A 21,976-nucleotide genomic window follows, 5' to 3' on the forward strand; every position below is an offset into this window, starting at 1 on the left:
TGTTCTGAGCAAGCGTATGGACAAGCCGTAACTCTTAAATAGCGAGCATGTTTGAAAATATTAAGTCATTTGTGTTTAAAATAGTCCTCTGTATCTCTAATAAAAATGAGAAAAATATTCGCTGTTAAAGGCAGAGCTGTCGTATTGACCTATAATGTATATATATATATATATTGATATATTTTTACTGGTCGTGCAGATTATCTTTTGACTTTTAGATCCAGAGCCATAATTTCACTTGTATAAGTGAGAGTCATAATATTGACTAAAATTATCCAAAGTAAAACTTTTTAGCAGGAAACCTATCTTTTGAAAATTAAATTTTTCAACCTATTGTCAGGCTTAAAATTCTTGTATTTTGCAGTACTTTTGTAACTTTTTGTTGACTTTATTGGCCTGGTTATGAGATAAAATTCTGTTTTCTATTGAACATTTTCAATCATAATCAATTTAACTACTATAATAAGGTGCGTTGTTATAATGTGTTTTTGATTTTTCTCTTCTAATTCCAATTTGTTATAACTAGCCATTTTATACTTTTTTTTGCATGAACATTTTAGCAGTTTCTATTTTCCATTGCTTTTCAAATTCCAATCCAAAGTTTTCTTCAAAACAATTATTACTTCAATATTGCACACACTAATATGCATTTCATCTCACCTTTCCATATCTTCGCATCATTCTGATATATGCAGGGGTGGCACAAATTCACAATAATACCACTTGTTGTGACTAGAGTTGACAAATATGGACAATAAGTGACATATTGTTATTATTTTTCCAATTTCACTTGCAGTAGTGTTTAGTCCATTTTTATATCTATCTTTCTATTTTAGTATAAGCAATTTTCTTCACTATTATGCATTTTTTAATCATACTTGCTGCTTCAATCATATGTAGTTCCATGCTCTGCTTACGTTTTATCTGATATCATTCAAGTCTAACTCTTGCCACTGATAACATTGACTCATATTAGAAAGTCAATTTGGTTTTTATGAAGAATTTTCACTCTTAACAAGGCTCTGTAAAAGCAGTCACTATTTTTGGAAGGAAATCTATCCGATTTGGCAACCCTGGAAAAGGTGGGGGTTGAATCAGAGGTATTTAACCTACAATGCCGATATAGTTAGATCTTTAATACCCGCTAGGCCAGTGATTCTCAACCTTTTTTCTTTCGTGGCCCATTTTTGTTGCCAAAAAATTCTTGTGGCCCACTAACTTTTTATTGCAATGAGAAAAGTACAAGAAAATCAAAATTGACATTTTCACTTTAATAATTAGAATGAAAATTACCACTTAGTAGTAGAAACAGCATCGTCATTGATTGCTGCTACAATCAAAATCAACTATTGTGACATAATTTTGTTTAGTTTTATTACTATAATACTAATTTATGAGCATATTGTAAACAACTTAAATTGTACAAATGCCAGAGTGCGACTTGTGCATAAATAACTAGCTTATGATTCATTAAAGATTTCATGAATAAATTACTATTTATGACAAGGGAGGGATAGACAGTTCCCAAATTTGCAATGGGAGGAATTTAACGAAAAAAGTTGCTTATAGTAATGAGAAAGTCTCCAATAGAAGACTTGATTTTTTTCTCAATTTGATGGGAAACTTGGTTTCTGACCTATTATCAATGATATTTATTTCACAAATCATTCAGTGATCTGTCTTACTATTGGTGCTATTCATATGCTATGCTGATATACATTGTTGGATTGTTATGTAGCGCTTATTATTATTTTTTATACAGATCTAATGTGAAACTATGTATATATGAATTGTTCTAACACAGTTTTGTAAAATATATTACTAATTTACTGCTCTACGAACGTTGAATATCTAGAAAAAAACGTATTCATCCGGTCAGCCGAACTCTTACCGGCAATCACTGAGTAAAACAAGGCGTTAGTCGTCTATCAGCGCGTTACAACAACTCCACGGTTACACCCGCTCCAGTAACCAAAGCTTATTTCCGCGATTACACCCGATTCTTAAGTTGAAATACTCTAAACTGAGTTAGCGATTATGTCAACAAAAGACAAAAATAAATTATATAGTATTCACGTTTTTGGCATATTAGCTCTAATTACTTTGCACCCTAAAGCGCCGTAGTCATGGTGAAGTTCCCATCCGGAAAAAGAAGAATGCAAAAAATAAAAGAATAAAATTGAACATACAGTAGTACAGCGGCACAAAGCGATCTCCGTCGATATTTGCGCAGTACATAATAAAGCCGTACCTCACTATCAAATAGCCAAGCACGGGACGATATCAGGGCGTCTGTTGTTAAACTGTCCACCCATGGCTCGTGTTTTCTTACATCTCGGCAAACGACACGTGTAGACCCGGAAAAATCGCTGTTTCACTCGAGAGTAGAGGTAAGATCGGCCAGGCCTGACCCAGGCCCGTGGGAATTAAACCTGACCCGAGCCCGACTAATTACCTGGATTTGCAGGCCCGAGCCCGAAGCAAACCCGAAATTTTATATTTTATTTAGGAGTTCATTGAATTCGCATTGCAAGAGTTTAGTATATGTGTCGTGTTGATGAGGCAACCTTCTGCTCTTCTTTTGCAGACCACGGTCTCTCGTGGCCAAAACGCCTCATTTATAAAAACAAAGGTGAGCGATAGAGAAGCCCGACCCGAACGTAATGATTGACATTTCATGTATTGAACACGCATTTCACGGGAAAAGGGAAGCTCCGCGGAACCAAACGTACCTGATGTAATCAGTAATTTATTTTTCTATTAATGATGAAAATACGTAACGTACACATACGGAGTAGAACAAAAGAAGAATAGCTTTCCAGGATGGAGGGAGACGCCAAAAAACAGAACTGGTTATCGAGCAGCGACACCCAGGATGGGGTCTAACACAACGTGAAAAATATAAGATAAAAATAGAAAGCTTAAATTGAATGAGAATATAGAAACAAAATATTCACACTAAGATATTCGTATATTAGGAACGTTCTGAGGTCTGAGTAAACGACGTGAGCTGCCAATTTTCCTTCAGCCTGGAATGAGCGTTGACCGTCGAATTAAGCAGAGGCGTAGCCAGCATATTTTGCGCCCGGGGCAAACTATAAAATTGGCGCCCCGACCTCCACGTTTAATCATATTTATTTATTACATTTACTTGTATATGTAAAAACAAATTATATTGTAAATTCAAATTTATATGTATTTATATATTTTATTATTTATTCAAAAATATATGTATATTCAAATTTCAATGAAACATTATATTTAAAAAAGAAGCAAAGCTATACAAAATATAGCATACCATGTTCATAATGTCCCACTAAGTTACTGTCAAAGATGATTTACATAGTCTACAATAAATTTATTTTATTTTATTTCACTGTCGCAAACCGGTTAAAACGTCATCAAAATCTTTTTTTTTTTCAATGTTTCTTTTTCAACACTTAGAAGTGCAAGATCACTGAGACGATCCTGTCCGATTGATGCACGCGAATACGATAAAATAAGTTTCAATTTGCTGAAAGACCAGCTTGACAGCTTGCAATTGGTATTTTTAACAAAATTTGTAGAGAAATTTGCAGATTGGGTAAAACGTCATTTCCAAAAAACACAATAAAACCGAGAAGAGCCGAAAGAGTTTCTGGTTGACCTTCAGTTCTGTTACTGAGCAGCATTCTGCAATCTCCAATTTCGGTGAAAAGTTCGTGGCCATTGATGTCCGTGTCGTAAAAATTTGCAAAATCTGTGCAATCTCGACGAATTGTCGAAAACAGCATTGGGGTCTTTCATCACACTATAAAATATTTTTTGTAACTCTGCCGCAAAGTACGGTACTCTGACAACCACGAAATACAAAACCACGTATTACTCAAAACATGTATTAACATCTTCCAACCAAATTCCGTTGCCATTTGTCTTCCGCACAGAACTAATATCAACTTACATCGGAGTGCGCAGGCAAGAACTTAACGATACAGAACCACGTAATTAACCCGGTGCATTTTGTTACCTAACGTTACCAAATCGAATTTTGCTTTGTTTCCCGGCCAGATTTTTTGGCCATGTGATTACGATGGAAATCTGACCGTGCGCGAGCTATGTGCCTGATGACGTCGGCAGTCGACGTAAGTGGTCTGTCGCCTGGCCAAGTGTGTAGTTGCCATGTACTAAGACTAGATGTCTTGCTTGTGATCGTTTGTTTACCATTGTTGTGACATTTTCGCAAGCCCCATTTTGGCGCCCCTGTACCTTGGCACCCGGGGGCATATGTACCCGATTGCCCCCCCCCCCCCCCCCTCCCCCTAAGCTACGCCTCTGGAATTAAGCATTCCTTTTTTCAAAAATACGGCAAGTCGCGGAGGTTAGCGGTTTGGTCTGGACTCAAACATGAGTCTCATCCATGACATATCTTGGCTCGGCAGTGTGGCGCATCGTGGATGAGTGGGTTCACATCCTACACGGGGTTAGTTATGTGCGAAAGGATTGCTGGATTACTTCCCGCTAATGGTGGTTCAAGTAACTGGTTGATCGGTTACGACATCCTCCACCATCACGTCCATGCTTCTGAAACCAAATATGACCAAGCTAAGCGTTAAGAATACCCATCGCACCTCGGATTACCATGCGCGGGTTCGCACGGAGATCATTGCTGGACTCCTCGCCGCCGAAAGGTGGTTAACGTCACCGCTGGTCAAAAAAATTGCAGACATGGCATCTTTTATCATTAGGTTTGATTGCGGGCTGTTAGAACTGGTAATCGGACGATAGACGTGGTTCGCCATATGATTGAGCCGGCTTATCGACTTTCCTCTCCCCGGGTTCAAATGCCTTCAGTTAATTATGAGCTGATTATTTGCGTGGATTCTCATTTTTTGAGGTGGTGGTTCAAGTACGGTAACTGTTGGTCAGCTTGCAACTCTTCAAACCGATCAACTACGAGCATATGATGGGAATATTTTATTTTACAGGACACTGACCTGCTTTATCGTGTGTCTTCCATCGCTCCGGCATTCTGTGTACTTATACGCCGAAATTAAAGTAGTCCAATGTTAATTAATTCGGCATTGTTATATTGTTAGCATATGTTCAACTTGACAACGGCAAGCGCATATCACAATATTCATGTGGAACTCTCTCGTAAATTGAGCAACAGCGCATATATAAAATTAACCTAACCTGGCCTAAAAACGCGACTTGATGTCTGAATCGATGTTGAGCTTCGCACGCGGACGAACCAATCTTCAACATGAATATGACGTCATAAAGATTATTCGTAGCTAAATTTGTCACCCATGACGTAACATATGAAAAATTGACGAAATGTGTTGAGTTGTCAGATTCAATACCGAACAAAAGTGCAATGGCGTTTTACTTCAAGTCTTTGTGTTTATTTATGTCGCATTTGCGCACAAACTATTACCGGTTTTAGTAATTTTGTAGACTCTCAATTTATCTACACCGCCGGCAGCAGATTTGGAAAGTAGGAGTCATTCGCAATAGCTGCTTTCAATTTCGACTTGGCTTTGCAAACTCTTCTATTCGACCATTACGTGGGGAATGCCCGATTCGAAGACATTTAAATTATATATCTTTATTATTCTTAGTCTCCCTTTTATTTGATTATATTTTACTTGTGTAAGATTTTGTACGATACCGGTACCGAAACTTGAAATACCGGTACGGACTATGGTAGGTACCGGTACCTGGTACGCGGTGTTTTTAATTGAAATACATAAATATGACTGAGAAAAGATAAGTGGTTGATGGATACAAATACCGGTAAATAAAAACTACATACAACAATAGCGGTACTGAAACATAAAATCAGGAAACCAAACAAAACTTCAAGTACCGTCTGACCGTAAGGTTTAAAGACTGAACCCAATCTGCCAATTCAATAAAAACTGAAATATTTTTGTATTTACAGTTCAGCAGTCCCCCACTGTTCTTAATTGGGGCTATAACTGATTTAATTCAAGATAAATTCTGATAAGAAAATGGATGCAGTTCGGGGAATACTTGAATTAGATGACTCTGATCCAGAATCACCAGACCAACCTTCAACTTCTCATGATAGAGAAGATCCCACAACATCTCAAAATTCTTCACAAGCACTAAGTTTATCTGGCACAAGTCAAGCTTTAGATCAAAATCTTGCTCGAAGTCTGGATAATCTGATGAAAGAACCCAAAAAGCATTTGACCTTGATAGCCAAAACTGTAAATTTTAATCAAAAGCAAGGTCAGTGAATCATTTTATGTATTTATCTCAAATGTCCTTCGACGGCAAGATTGTATTTTCATTCATTTTTCAGGGGATAATATAAAGGCAGGTAACTATTTTTTAAATAGTTCTGATATCTCATTCCAACAAGCTGATAAAAACAGAGAACCTGAAGAGTCTTTATCTGGGGAAGTTGCTTCTTCTGCAATTCCAGAACAAACTAACCCAATCCCAGGTTTGTTCTATGTTACAAGATTATATTTCAAGTCATTGGATATATTTATTTTCAAGGCAAACGCAGTGATATATGAATTGGTTTGTGAGAACGAGCATTTATATATATTTGTAGATTTACTGTATAGTCATGTTTTTTTTAATTGAATGTTCACATTCTAAACAAGGTTTTTATAAGTAGCCACTGATGTGAAAGAGCTACTACTTCGGAAGGGCCGGTATCTTACATGTTCTCCATTGCCTGCTCTAATACCTGGTGTTGAGCAGGAGATTTGAACCCATAACATAGTTAGCTGTATTGCCGGAATCATTGAAAGAAATGTGACTACCATTATAGTATTGGTTAGGGTGCAATGTCTCGAGAACTTATATAATATTTTATATTTCAGGTTCAATACGTTTGACCGATTCACTCTACATGTTCCATGATGAACCTATTTCTAAAGATGGGAATGTTTTTAAAGGTGTGAAGATTTATGGAAATTCTGGTCGAGGTGATATCGCTGTGAAATCCTTGAAATATAGCAAGGATAATGAAAGAGAAGCAAATATTTTAGTTACAATCGGGTCACACCAGAACGTTTCCCACATTGTTGATACTGGGATTTATCACCTTGGCCCTGTCAAGCATATTTTTATTGCCATGGAACTATGTGGCCCTGACAATTTGACTAAATTTTCCAAAGGTCCAAAACAAACCGAAAGAATCAAGCAGATACTCATCCAACAACTTGTAAATGGCATTGCTCACATCCATAGGAATAATGTCATACATCGTGATGTAAAACCTGATAATGTCTTGGTATCAAAAGATGGAATGCAATTAAAAGTGATAGATTTTGGATTAAGCAAAGAAATGAAACCTGGTCATTCTGTCACCAAAGCGAGCAATATTGGTATTGGCACAGATGGATGGAGAGCCCCAGAGACCTACAATGACAATGTCATATCCAAACAAGCTGACGTATTCTCACTGGCACTTGTGATACATTTCATTGAGACTGATGGGAGTCACCCATTTGGTGATGACCCTGTTGGGTGGAGTTACCTAATAAAGATAAATCAAGGATGTGACCTGAGCAAACTTGGAAGTGAGATGAGGGATTTAGTTGGCTGGATGCTTCGTCGAATTCCAAAAGAGCGACCTACTTTGGATCAAATCCAACAGCATAAATACTTTGGTGGGGAACTGGTTTGCCCATTTACTAATCTATGTAAGTCTTCTGTATTTGCTATATTGAATAGTGCTATGATAAATGGAAAAAAGAAAATTTTTTATAAGGTCTTAATTAATCATCCATTTGAATTTCCAGGGATGGGAAATGATTGAATTATAAAATATTTGAGATGAACACATTTTCATAAAATGGACTATAGTTTATCCCTGTACTAGCAGCCGTTGATGGGTTTTAAAGGGCATGCTAGGGTTGTGTTTGAACTTGATAATAATTCAAAATACTTGTGCCTGTCATGTAAAACCTTTTCAACTTTGGAATTACAAAACTGATTGACTGCTCTGTATCAAAATACCAGCTTTCCAATATGTCTTATTATACCTTGTCACATGATTGTATTGCTTGTGTATTTATTAGGCTTCAACCAACCTCAGACAGTAGAAGAACTGAAACGACAGAAAGATGAAGCAGAGAAAGAAAAGCAAGAACTCCAACAACAATTAGTGATGATGATGCGTCAACAATCACAAGAATCTCAACAGATGAAACAAGTATATGAAAATAAAATAAAACAAGCTGAGAAAGAAAAAACAGAATTGAGGCAAAAGATAAAAGGTGACGAGATGTTTTTTTGTTTTATCAGTATGCAATTTGCACCCAATCAAGTATGGCAAATTGTTGATTCTAAATAATTTCCCAGACTGACAACTAGTCAATCCAAGCTGATATTCTAGAAACTCTTCTTATTTTGCAAAACTGCAACACTTGAGCTGACTTATATTGTGGCCTTGGATTTTTCAAGCGTTGCATAGTAATTTTTCATATGGGGATCCAATATGTATACTATGTATGCGTTTATACAAATACCGAAATTTGCATATCGCATGGCAATAAATTATTCGAATGGTGGTACTTGGCCATACTACCTAAAACAGCCTGAAAACCATTTTCAGGCTAATTCCATCAAATAATATTTCAATCTTTAAATCTAAAATACAAATAGAATACAATCATTGCTTGGTAAGGATGTCTTCAAAGATTGTGACTTTTATTAGCCACAGAATCCCAAATGTTATATTTGTTGAGTTGGTGCAAGATTATCCTGGTGAGTGATATTTTGTCCATGCATTTTGATTGGTTTAAAAGGGCATGCAAACTGCGGCCCGCAAAGAAAAATTGTGCGGCCCCGCGGTGAAGTGCCAATTTTGAATGATGTACCCGTGAGACTAGTTTTTAATTTAGTTAATCTTGTATGTGCGAGCAATCCCAATCTCTTTGCGTTGCAAAGCAGGTATCTGAGTTCTACTGTCATATTGGTAGGACCAGTATGGTGGCTCATCGTTGTCACGCGTAAAATTGGAAAAAAAAATAAAAATAAAATGCAAAAAAAAATTAAAAATAAAAACGAAAATAAAAAAAAACTTGATTTAAAAATTTGCTTCTGCTTGGGACCAATGTTGTCATGCATAATCCTACGCGCACAAACGGTGTTCCCTGGGTTTCTAACTTACTACTGATTTTCTTGAGCAATATTCAATAAATTCAAAACGAAAATGTTCTATAAATTCTCCATGCTACAACTAGAAGTAATATATTTAAAATAATGATAAGAGAATATAGAATTGAGTACGGAAATTCGGAATATTTGTTTTTTTACGTTCAGAAGGTAATTGAATTGAAGAATGCTGCTCAACTGCTCAGTTGGCCGGACACTCTTGCGATACCGGTACCGTCTGACCGTACCTGTACCTATGCAATCCCTCATGAAGCGAATGGGAGATACGGATAGTCTAGCTAGTAGAATATAGTGAATCGAGGGATGGATTGAGCGCAGCCAGTTACAGGTTGTACGTAATATTAATTACCAGCATGGTACCGGTTATTGTAATTGTCATGGAGTCTTTTTCTTCCTCTTATCTTTCATTGTTTTCACGAAGTTGCCACAAAATCTCTTTTCAGCCATTATAATAAGTACCGGTACCTGTATGGTAATCGTAATTTGTAATAACTGCAAAACTAAAATGTGAATAATTCACATAGCACAAACTTGAATTAATAGAAAAGGACTGTGCATAAAGTAGCCTAGTCAGACTCGTCCGTTGGCTCTAGCCACTACTGTCTGATCGTACAACTACGAGGCTGGAAGGCGATTATAGTTGGACCTGATTTCAATGGAACGTGCATGTCGGTAGTGCATACGGTATGGCATACCGTACAGCCGCAACGTGCCGATCCAGACGAATGATAAATCGCGCGGGCTCAACCATTTATTTCAATCCATCCCTCGATTCACCATATTCTACTAGACTATCCGTATCTCCCACTCGTTTCATGAGTGACTGTATGCTGGGTACGGGTACGATCAGACGGTATCGGTATCGCACGAATGTCCGGACAACTGAGCATTTAAGCAGCATTCTCCAATTCAATTACCTACTACAAGTAAAAACAAGTTTCTCGAAATTTTGTATTCAATTCTATATTCTCCTATCATTATTTTAAATATATTACTTCTAGTTGAACTTGTATCATGGAGAATTTATAGAACATTTGCATATTAAATTTATTGAATATTGCTCAAGAAAATCAGTAATGAGTTAGAAACCCAGGGAACACCGTTTGTGCGTGTAGGTTTATGCATGACAATGTTGGTCCCAAGCCGAAGCAAATTTTTTAAAATAAAAACTCGTGACAACGATGGGCCACGACTCACGAGGCGTTCGATCGTCGTCAATCTTTCTATTTTTTTTTTATGCACTTTTTTTTAATTTTAATTTTTTTTGCTTTTTTTATTCCGTTTTTATTTTATTTTCTTTTTTATTTTTAACTTGAATTTTTGCATTCCATTTTATATTTTTTTTTCATTTTTTTTAATGTTTTTTCATTAAGTTTTTTATTTTATTTCTTATTTTTTTTTCAATTTTTAAGCGTGACAACGATGGGCCACAATAGACTAGCTAGCAAAATCCTGTTGCGAAAAACACAATGTTATAAAAACGTGTTTCTCACTGAATTCGTTAAAGTCGGTGTGACACTCAATTTTTAATAGCAGTTTTCTTTAAAAATTGCTGAATTGTTGATCAACTGTAAATGCTGTAAGATCAACAACAAAAGGAAATTTTTTGTGCTTGCAACTACAGTATAAACTCAACCTACAAAATTAATTCGTTTCTGAAGTCCCTTCGTAGGTCGAAAATTCCACAAATATGGACACATTTTACCTGTAAATGCCCTAATTCGTCATAAGCCCCTACAAAACTCGGACATAATATTAATATGAATCATAATAATGGCTGAACCCGTAACCACGAAAGTTTATCTTTGGCGCTGGCCGACTAAGCTAAACGAAACCCCGGCAGGTAGGAGGACAGCGGCCGGGGGAGTTGACTGCTGAGAGAGAGCGTAATGTCTGAAAATGAGCACACACAGCAAATTCAAAACTTTTTATTAATTTTTCCATTGTATCATCGTCTTCTCGTTGAAGTCCACTAGCAACACATTGTACATACTCACGGAAACAAAGCGTCTGAAACAATTTCTCTTGTCAAATTACAAAATAGAGGTTTTTAAAATTGTTGTCTTTTGCCATCTGCACTAGAATATAAATATAAAAGATGAAAAGGGCTCTTCAATATGTCTTATCATACCCATTACCTAATTGTATTGCTTATGTTTTTATAAGGCTCCAACCAACCTCAGACAGTGGAAGAACTGAAACGACAGAAAGATGAAGCACAGAAAGAAAAGCAAGAATTAAAGAGAAGAAGACGACGATTAGAGATGTTGATGCATCAACAGTCACAAGAATCTCAACAGATGAAACAAGTATATGAAAATAAAATAAAACAAGCTGAGAAAGAAAAAAAAGAATTGAGACAAAAGATAAAAGGTGCGAGATGTTTTTTTGTTTTATCAATATGCAATTCGCACCCAATCAAGTATGGCAAATTGTTAATTCTAAATAATTTCCCAGACCGACAACTAGTCAATCCAAGCTGATATTCTAAAAACTCTTCGTATTTTGCAAAACTCCAACACTTGAGCTGACCTATATTGTGGCCTTGGATTTTTCAAGCGTTGCATAGTAATTTTTCATATGGGGATCCAATATGTATACTATGTATGCGTTTATACAAATACCGAAATTTGCATATCGCATGGCAATAAATTATTCAAATGTGGTTCTTGGCCTTACTACTTAAAACAGCCTGACCGCCATTATCAGGCTAATTTTATCAAATAATATTTCAATTTCTAAATCTTAAAATCCAAATGTCAACCAATACAATCATTGCTTGATAGGGATGTCTTCAAAGATTGTGACTTTTATTAGCCACAGAATCCCAAAGTTTATATTTGTTATATCAAAGTAAGCATTCTTGAGTTGGTTTCACTCCTTGTGAGTGATATTTTGTTCATGCCGTTTGATTGGTTTAAAAGGGCATGCAAACCACGGCCCGCAAAAAAAATTGTGCGGCCCCGCGGTGAAGTGCCAATTTTGAATGGTGTACCCGTTGAACTCGTTTTTAATTTAGGTAATCTTGTATGTGCGAGCAATTCCAATCTCTTTGCGTTGCAAAGAGGTATCTGAGTTCCACTGTCATATTGGTAGGACTAGTATGGTGGCTCATCGTTATCACGCGTAAAATTGGAAAAAAAAAATAAAATGAAAAACTTGAAATAAAAGTAAAATAAAAAAAATAGTTGTGAAAAAACATAGAAAAAATGAAAAAAAATGTAAAAAAAATGAAAATAAAATGCAAAAAAAAATGAAAAATAAAAAATAAAATAAAATAAAAACAGAATTAAAAAAAAGCAAAAAAAAAAATTAAAAAAAAAAGCGAATAAAAAAAAATAAAAAAGTTGATAACGATGTGTTGGCTCGTGGCCCATCGTTGTCTTGCGTTTTAAGTTTGTAAAAATTTGCTTCAGCTTGGGACCAACGTTGTCATGCATAATCCTACGCTCACAAACGGTGTTCCCTGGGTTTCTAACTCACTACTGATTTTCTTGAGCAATATTCAATAAATTCAAAACGAAAATGTTTTATAAATTCTCCATGCTACAAGTTCAACTAGAAGTAATATATTTAAAATAATTATAAGAGAATATAGAATTGAGTACGAAAATTCGGGAAATTTGTTTTTACATGTAGAAGGTAATTGAATTGGAGAATGCTGCTCAACTGCTCAGTTGTCCGGGCACTCTTGCGATACCGATACGTCTGATCGTACCTGTAGCCTACCCATGCAATCACTCATGAAACGAATGGGATATACGGATAGTCTAGCTAGTAGAATATAGTGAATCGAGGGATGGATTGAGCACAGCCAGTTACAGGTTGAATGTAATATTAATTACCAGCATGGTACAGATTATTGTAATTGTCATGGAGTCTTTTTCTTCCTCTTATCTTTCATTGTTTTTACAAAGTTGCCACAAAATCTCTTTTCAGCCATTATAATAAGTACCGGTACCTGTATGGTAATCGTAATTTGTAATAACTGCAAAACTAAAATGTGAATAATTCACATAGCACAGACTTGAATTAATAGAAAAGGACTGTGTGCATAAAGTAGCCTAGTTAGACTCGTCCGTTGGCTCTAGCCACTACTGTCTGATCGTACAACTACGAGGCTGGAAGTCGATTATAGTTAGACCTGATTTCAATGGAACGTGCATGTCGGTAGTGCATAAGGTATGGCATACAGTACGGCATACCGTACAGCCACAACGTACCGATCCAGACAAATGATAAATCGCGCGGGCTCAACCATTTATTTCAATCCATCCCTCGATTCACCATATTTTACTAGACTATCCGTATCTCCCACTCGTTTCATGAGTGACTGTATGCTGGGTACCGGGTACGATCAGTTGGTATCGGTATCGCACGAGTGTCCGGACAACTGAGCATTTAAGCAGCATTCTCCAATTCAATTACCTTCTACACGTAAAAACAAGTTTCTCAAAATTTTGTATTCAATTCTATATTCTCCTATCATTATTTTAAATATATTACTTCTAGTTGAACTTCTATCATGGAGAATTTATAGAACATTTGCATATTAAATTTATTGAATATTGCTCAAGAAAATCAGTAATGAGTTAGAAACCCAGTGAACACCGTTTGTGCGCGTAGGATTATGCATGACAACGTTGGTCCCAAGCCGAAGCAAATTTTTTCAAAATAAAAACGCGTGACAACGATGGGCCATGAGGCGACCCATCGTTGTCAACCTTTTTATTCACGTTTTTTTTTTTGCTTTTTTTTATTCTGTTTTTATTTTATTTTCGTTTTTATTTTTAATTTGAATTTTTGCCTTTCATTTTCATTTTTTTTAAATTTTTTTCTTTATGTTTTTACGCAACTATTTTTTTGTTTACTTTTATTTTAGGTTTTTTATTTTTTATTTTATAGAATAGAATAGCTAGCAAAATCCTGTTGCAAAAAACACAATGTAATGAAAACGTGTTTCTCACTGAATTCGTTTAAGTCTGTGTCACACTAAATTTTTAATAGCAGTTTTCTTTAGAAATTGCTGAATTGTTGATCAACTGTAAATGCTGTAAGATCAACAACAAAAGGAAATTTTTTGTGCTTGCAACTACAGTAGAAACTCAACCTACAAAATTCATTTGTTTCGGACGTCTCTTCGTAGGTCGAAAATTCCATAAATAGGGACACATTTTACCTGTAAATGCCCTAATTCGTTTTAAGCCCCTACGAAACTTGGACATAATATTAATATGAATCATAATAATGGTTGAACCCGTAACCACGAAAGTTTATCTTTGGCGTTGGCCGACTGGACTAACCTAAACGAAACCTCGGCGGGTAGGAGGACAGCGGCCGGAGGGAGTTGACTGCTGAGAGAGAACGTAATGTCTGACAATGAGCAAACACAAGAAAACTTTTTATTCATTTTTTCATTGTATCATCGTCTTCTCGTTGAATTCGGAAACAAACCAGCTGATGGGATGCCAGATAATTTATAGACGCGCCGCATACGGCTGCCTTCGAATTTGATAAAAAAGGTAATTATTTTAAATTAAAACATGGACGGTGGCTCTAGGATATGTGCGAGTGCGGTATATTTGGTATTCCCATAAACACGAAAGATGGTATTCGAGGGTAGCGATAATCGAATATTAAATTTTAATTGGACATCCCTTCTTCGGGTACAGCAATAAATTAACTTCAAATAAACAAATTTCATTACACAAGTTTTTTCAAGCTTTTGGCTTTTCGTATGTAAAAGATCATGCGTTTTAGCCGAAGCAATATTTTTATGAGAAGAATTTTCGTATGTAATTAGGTTTGCACACCCCTGGTTTGAAGCATGCAGGCCACAGAGTTACATGTCGTGTTGAATCTATTATTACAATGTTATTTATATATCAGAAAAATGACTTTGACAAAGTTTTTTGTAAACCTAGACTCATCCACCCATTGCACTAATAATTAGAAAAAAAAATGCATTTCTATTCTAATAGCAATAGCATATGGTTTGGGGTTCAAATTGGCAAGCTTTAGAGATATTATGCAGCAACAAGCGTATAGACTTATTTTAAATGCAAATAGCAGTACAGCTTGACCGATATCACTTTTTGACGCCGATACCGATATCAATATATCGGCCAACTGGTAGCCGATAACCGATATCGCAATGCCGATATTAACATAAATCATTTTTTGAGCCACGTTTTTATGATGCACCTTGTGAGTCTGTAGTTTCATTTTAATATTTGTTACCATGGCAGTAAGGCTTTTATTCAACTAACTTCAGTTAATGCTCGAACAAATGTTATTCTGTAACTTTTCCTGCTTCTTCAATATCAGTCTAGCTAGCTATTTCCAGGAAAAAGAATCGTTAATCAGACGTTTTTAAATATAACTATGGACATATGTTTAAGGGTATTGGAAATTTATAAATTGATATATTTTAAAGTGAATCGTGATAATGATGAATTCCTTTGATATTGAGATAGCATATGTGCAATTAGCCAGTTACGTGTGAAATTTTTTTTGTTTCCAAAGACTCTCAATACCTTATTTAGTCAATAATAATGGATTAAGTTTTTATTTTGTAATTTTCAGCAAAATGATAAACAACCATCAATATAGACAAAACTGTTACCCCAGAAATTCAAAATTGAATTTTGGGAGGTAACCAGGGATGGCCATTTCCGAATACTAAACTATTCCGAATACATTCTAAAATAATGTTTTCGAATCTGGAATTTCGAATACATTCTAAAATCGAAAATAACACATTTTTGTTCCAGATTATTAAAACCCAGTAAATTAGGAAAAAAGCTTCAATAGAAATATCAGAATAAAGCCACAAACCAACAGTATATGTAGCCTACACAATGTAATTGATAGTTTATAGCTATCAATAAAAAATAATAGCAACTTGTGACACAGTCAGTTTATTAAAATTATTCACTTTGTACAAATGACCATATGAAAAGATAGCCAAGGAGTTGTCTGAAGCTTTCTATCATTGGTACCATGATATTACGATAATAGTCAAGTTTATTGACACAAATACTACTTGTATTCAGATAATTGTGTATATTTTCTGTGAGTAATCAAATTTATTGGCAATACAGGCAACTGAAACAAGCAACAACAATCGAAAATCCATTATGCCTTTAAAAATTCTAATATTTAAGCTTAGAATATTCTACTACCTACCAGTATATTTGTATATTAATTTATGTGAACCATATTGTTATTATGTGTAACATATTGTTCTGTTTGAAATTGGAAATAAATTAGGATAGGAGGGGATAGGATTTACATATTTATCCCGGGGGAGAGGAAAGCCGATAAGACGGCTTATCCATATGGCGAACCACGGCCTCTCGTCCGGTTACCATTCCAAGTCGGGTATGGGATTAGTTTCACTGTATTGTTTGTTTTCGGAAGCATGGACTTGGTGGTGGAGGAAGCCGTAACCGACCAGCGGTTACGTGAACCACCCAACGACGACGAGGAGTCCAGCAATCCTCTCGCACATAACCATCCCTGCATGGGATTCGAACCTGCGAACCCAGGCAGAGTAATTAGAGGTGCGGTGGCGAGCGTATTCCTAACGCTTAGCCCGTTGAGCCACACCGCCGCGCCTAGTAGTAGAGGATAGATGACCACCACTGCCAGTCGCTCAACCAGGATTTTCGAAATCGCAAATTCCCATTGCCGCCTGTAACACCTATCGGGATTCCGTGCTCGTTAAAAGAGCCGTCTTTTCAGCGTATAATGATCATCCTGTTACATAAAATATTCAATCCATGACAACTACGAGATTCTAAAATATCTTTATATATTAATTTAATGTGTCCAAAGTAACTCGCGGTTGCTTCTTCTTACGTCAAAAAAAACAACATTATTATTCGGTCCACAGCGATCTGTGACCTAAAAGTACGAGATAAACTGCCTGAAGTATTTAATTTTAATACGTATACTTGCAATCTTGCCAACTCGGTATCGTCGTTAGAAAAATATCTAAGTCTAGTGTATAATTCATTTCACACAATGAATATACATATAAAGTTTAGCAGTGAATTAAAAATACATATTCATCGCCGCGATTATGCCATGCGGCTCATGCCACCTGTTAAAAGAGTCGACTTTTACAACAAATGAAATAACAACGAATATATATTTTTCTGTTGTGCAAAGTGATGAATTCGTGACCGATACGGGCATATTTAAAATGTCTTGCTTTATTAATTTAATTGTCTTCAGTTTAACCTGCAGTTGCGTCGCCAAAATAATATCCTCACCACTCTTATATACCATTGCAATCCTCGATCATAAGAATAAAAACGTGTGGTGAACTGCCGGATTAAATATTGTTCAGATCCGTAATTTGCGAAATCGGCAAATATTTAGATGTACTTGTTAACAGTGACTCTGCTCAATCGAAATGCTGCCACTCTGACTATTTTTAGATAAAACCGTTCGAAACATCTCAGAGTAAAATTTATTTCATCACAATAAATTAATTGAATATATCGGTACTTCAGATTAATTATATTATATACATCCTCACAACCCAGGAAAAAGTCGCGTTTCAAACCTTGTATTATGTTAACACTAACATATTCGACGGCAATTTAAAGTAATAAATAATCAGGCAAATTCCGCCCTCAATTCGTGACGATATGTTTCTAAACGCCCGACCAAACATAATGTGTACGGGAGGCCCACGAAATTTTGCGTTTTTCACTGCCTAGAAAAAGTGTTTTATAAATTTTCGCGGGCCTCAATAAAACTTATATTGTTTGGGGTTTTATTTTCAGTATTTTAAATTGCCGCTTTTCAATCAAAAATTTGCGTTGTCTTTAGCAACTCGCCGACGATGAACGTGTTTACCAGATTCACAATTCCGTGTGCCTACAAAAATAAACTAATTGTCATGTTATCGTGGAACAAATTTGTGGAAAATTTTCGTTTTAGAGAAAATAACACAAACGTAAAGGCATTTACGGCCTAAATAACACGTTATGCTGATGAAAACAAGCACGCGCAAGTTTCTATCGAGAATGTTTTCATTCAACGGGAACGTCTTGGAAGCGGCGTCGAAATGTGTGACGATATTCGAATAACGAGATATTCGAATACCTTATTCGAATTGGCCATCCCTGGAGGTAACAAATTCAGAACTGACATTATTGCTTTGAGCTACTTGTACCATGTTTCTATGATTACTAACTCACCAGCTTCCAATCAATTCTATTTATAGAACCACCATGCTGTTACTAAATTTGTCTTTTTCTCATTGTGTACTCTCTCAAAAACATCACTTTATAAAACGTCATTGTTACTCCAGATAATAATGTTTCAGTTATGACCATGCATGAAATAATCGTAAGACACCGGGAATTAGGAGAGATACCGTTATAACGCAAAATGAAAGCGAGAGAAATATACGCAGTGGCGAGAGCCGTTACAGCACACAGCCCGGCGCTGGATGTGCAAATCTACATTCCCAAGCCAGGCATTGTCAACCCCAAGTAGAGTTATGATCTAACTTGATAATGAACAAGCTGTAAGAGTGTTAGATATTTCAATTATCTGGGGGTTATGATATGACTCAGTTGTATCTGGGGTTTCCATAGAATTTAATGAAAATAAAATCAGTGCTATTCAATAAAGAAATACCGTAGTTAAGAAATTCTGCAATAATAAATTGATGTTTTTTAATAAAATGGTATTTTTTAGACAACTCAAAAAATTAAATTTGTCATTCCTATTAATTTTTTTAGAATTTATTCTAATTCAAAATATATGTAGGCTAATTGAAATCAGTGTTAATCCATAGACAATATAAATACTGGTTTGATATTTAACATAATTAGGATATTGGTCACCTCAACTCCACTCGAGTTTCTGGTACTTATGATTTTAAAAGTAACGAGGTTGGTGCATTGCCAGTGGTTGAAGCATTGGGCTTAGCCGTTGCAATTTCAGATTACACAACCCTGGTTCAAAGCCCACACCTCACTCAGGGTGTAATAGATTGGGCAGGCAATGCCGTTACTTACAGATAATAGTAGATTCTGACAAAATATTCAATATTACTCATATGCAAAAGCAGTAGTAAATATATATTACACGATTTGAGCCTAGCACTGCCGTGGGGGCTTATAAGATTTCATTAGAGCTTAATATATATAATATTACAAAATGCCCTATCATTTTATTCTAAGCGTAATCAGAATCATGTTTTGTGATCATCTTTCACTAAAATAATTTTCAATTTACAGAATCTCAGTCTTCAAGTCAAGCTAGCTCATCTGTTCTAAGAATCATCAACCAACAACCACCTGATGGAAGAATGTCAGTGGAAAGGTTGGATGAATCACTGCCAGGATATGGAGGGTGGAGCACTAATGTAATCACCTACTCATTCCCTGCTGGAAGTCTGAATGTGAGTCATGCAAAAAAATCAGTTGGTTGGATATTAAATTATGTACTTACTGAAACCAAGATTCTTGTATTAATTTACATTGATTCTATGCTTAACATTAAATCTTCCAAATACAATTTTTCTGTCCCCAAATAGCAATTGAATTCTAATTACACTTTTTTATTACATTGTTCACTTCAAACAGGGCTCTGCACAAGCAACCACTAATGCATAATATGCTAATATTTTTGGATGGAATGTAATTTTTTCGTTTCGGAATTGCCTACTCAAGTTATTACATCCTGGATAAGGCAGTGGGCATGGAACTTGAGACCTTCAAATTATAATTCAACATAGCTGAGTCCAATGCTATAACCACAAGGCCACCACAACACCTTAGTGCTTGGATGTTCTAGAAATTTTTTCCGATGTTTCCAGAAAGCAGTTTTTTATGTTGGTTTAATGGCCCCTTGCAGAAATTGCCTCTACCAGTGCTGATGTCCAAAATAAATGAAAATATATTCAATTGTTTATATTACATAGAGCAAATTCTTGAGTTGAGGTTTTCATTTGAAAATTTGTCTTTTATAAAAGCATTTGATTATTGAAGAAAATCGTATGACTTTCTTTAAAATCTGACATTGAAAATTGCAAAAATCAATCCAAGCTGTGTTTATATCAGTTATTCTGCATTACTGAATTAAATTTCCACATATGTAATTGTACAGTGATTTTCACAGACTCTTGTTGGGCATGGCCCAATTTAAAATATATTTAATGTTGGAAAAAAATATTATTTAAGAATTTATATGAAATAGTAAATTAGGTATTTCATTTTGGCAATATTCATCATAATTTATCTCTCAAGTCTGATAGTTTTGTCCGACTATAAGATTCCAAACGCCTAAAATGACAAAACTTACCATATGAATTTTTTTTATGAAACGTTTGTCATGTCTTTTATTTCAAACAAGGCCATGTATGAGCAGCCACTGATACACAAGGCACTTCTATTTATTGTAGTACTGATATCTTTCTGGTTGCATTGCCAACCTAATTTATCATACACTCCTACCTATTTCATTATGCACTGAGTAATGTGCTTGAATCCAGGATATTTAACCTGTGATGCCAACGTAGTTTGGCTACTTCTCTTCACATTAATCTTCAAATCCCAAATCGACGATCTCGCCAACGATGTATATAAATTGGCAAGCAATGCTCTGCCTGAAAAAATGTTGGTGCTTTGGTTTTTTCTTAAGTAACCTCTTACATATCAGTTGATTTTTTGTGTATCAGTAATATGTTAGTGTCATCATATTCTAAGTGTTAGTGTCATCATACATATATTATGTTTGATTTCTTTTTTGAAAAATTAAAACTTTTTTTTAATAAAAGTTAATTGCAGGCAACTCTGAACAAGGTGCCACTGAACATATTTTTTCTGAGGATATTTTACTTGTTTGCACATGTAAAACATCTTGGGTTCAAATGTGTGCCCTCCTCCTGACCTAGAAATCAAATGTTTTGATAGTCAATGTTTAGTGAGAAAGATTCCAATCGTTCAATTAAGGTATTTACGTATCGGTGCCTGCTTGTTTGGTGCCTTGTTCAGAGCGAGTATTTGAAAACATCTTAACTAAAATCATCAAAAAAATGCTTTTGCAACTGTCTGCTTCTGAAGAATCGATTCTGAGTTGCAGAAATTTTAGTTTAAAGCTTTTGGACCTCCAGAAGTATGCGCACCAAGATGGCGCACAACCTGAACACAGTATCGGTTGTGTATCGGTTAGGATTCAGGTTGTGCGCATACTTCTGAAGCATCTGGTGTTTATATCGGTTTTAATAAATTATCAGAGATAAAAGTTGAATAACTTATTATGTTTATTTTGCAGAGTGTTGTTTCATATGAGGCAAAGGAATTCACTGAATATTTGCCCTACATTGGAATCATACCCTTGCTAGAGAAAGCATTCAATACAGGATTACTCTTCAAGATTCAGATAAGTGGAAGCAGCATAGGAGAAATAATATGGAATGATGAAATTCCTCATAAGACTAACAAACGTGGAGGCCCAGATAAGTAAGTTATTTAGTTGAATAATCTGTACAATTATTATAAGGAACCTCGAGTGAGTTATATCAATTAATGATGTAATAAAAAATTAGTTCAAACAAAATTTGAGATTCAAGATTTTTAAATTATGAATTGCAAAAATTAGGTTCAACTAAAGCAATATTTATTTACCAAACTGACCTTCCATGCAAAGTTAGATAAACGAACTTTCACACAAAAAGTCATGATTTGTATTAAACACAAACTCTTACATATAAATCAAAGAAAGGCATGTTTGGGTCGCAGTTTAATTCCATAACCATCCATCCAGCTTGTGACATTTGTAACCACTCAACCACGGATATAAT

General features: G+C 35.5%; 1 protein-coding gene across 2 annotated transcripts in view; it reads left to right on the forward strand.

The window, feature by feature from the left end:
• The window catches only part of LOC120331568 (uncharacterized), a 141,069-nt gene that overhangs the window by 52,433 nt on the left and 66,660 nt on the right, over nt 1–21,976 (forward strand). Inside the window, exons 1-7 of one of the 2 annotated variants that reach the window (XM_078113643.1) lie at nt 5,586–6,237; nt 6,311–6,454; nt 6,843–7,667; nt 8,046–8,243; nt 11,311–11,517; nt 19,410–19,573; nt 21,448–21,635. The exons of the other annotated variant lie outside the window; for it this stretch is intronic. Of the exons in view, the coding sequence (XP_077969769.1) occupies nt 5,994–6,237; nt 6,311–6,454; nt 6,843–7,667; nt 8,046–8,243; nt 11,311–11,517; nt 19,410–19,573; nt 21,448–21,635 (1,970 nt within the window). The 5' untranslated portion in view covers nt 5,586–5,993. Of the gene's footprint in view, nt 1–5,585; nt 6,238–6,310; nt 6,455–6,842; nt 7,668–8,045; nt 8,244–11,310; nt 11,518–19,409; nt 19,574–21,447; nt 21,636–21,976 lie in introns of those variants that run through there. 2 annotated transcript variants of the gene reach the window in all.

This window comes from Styela clava, chromosome 6, assembly GCF_964204865.1.
Source record: "Styela clava chromosome 6, kaStyClav1.hap1.2, whole genome shotgun sequence".
NCBI classification, from domain to species: domain Eukaryota; kingdom Metazoa; phylum Chordata; class Ascidiacea; order Stolidobranchia; family Styelidae; genus Styela; species Styela clava.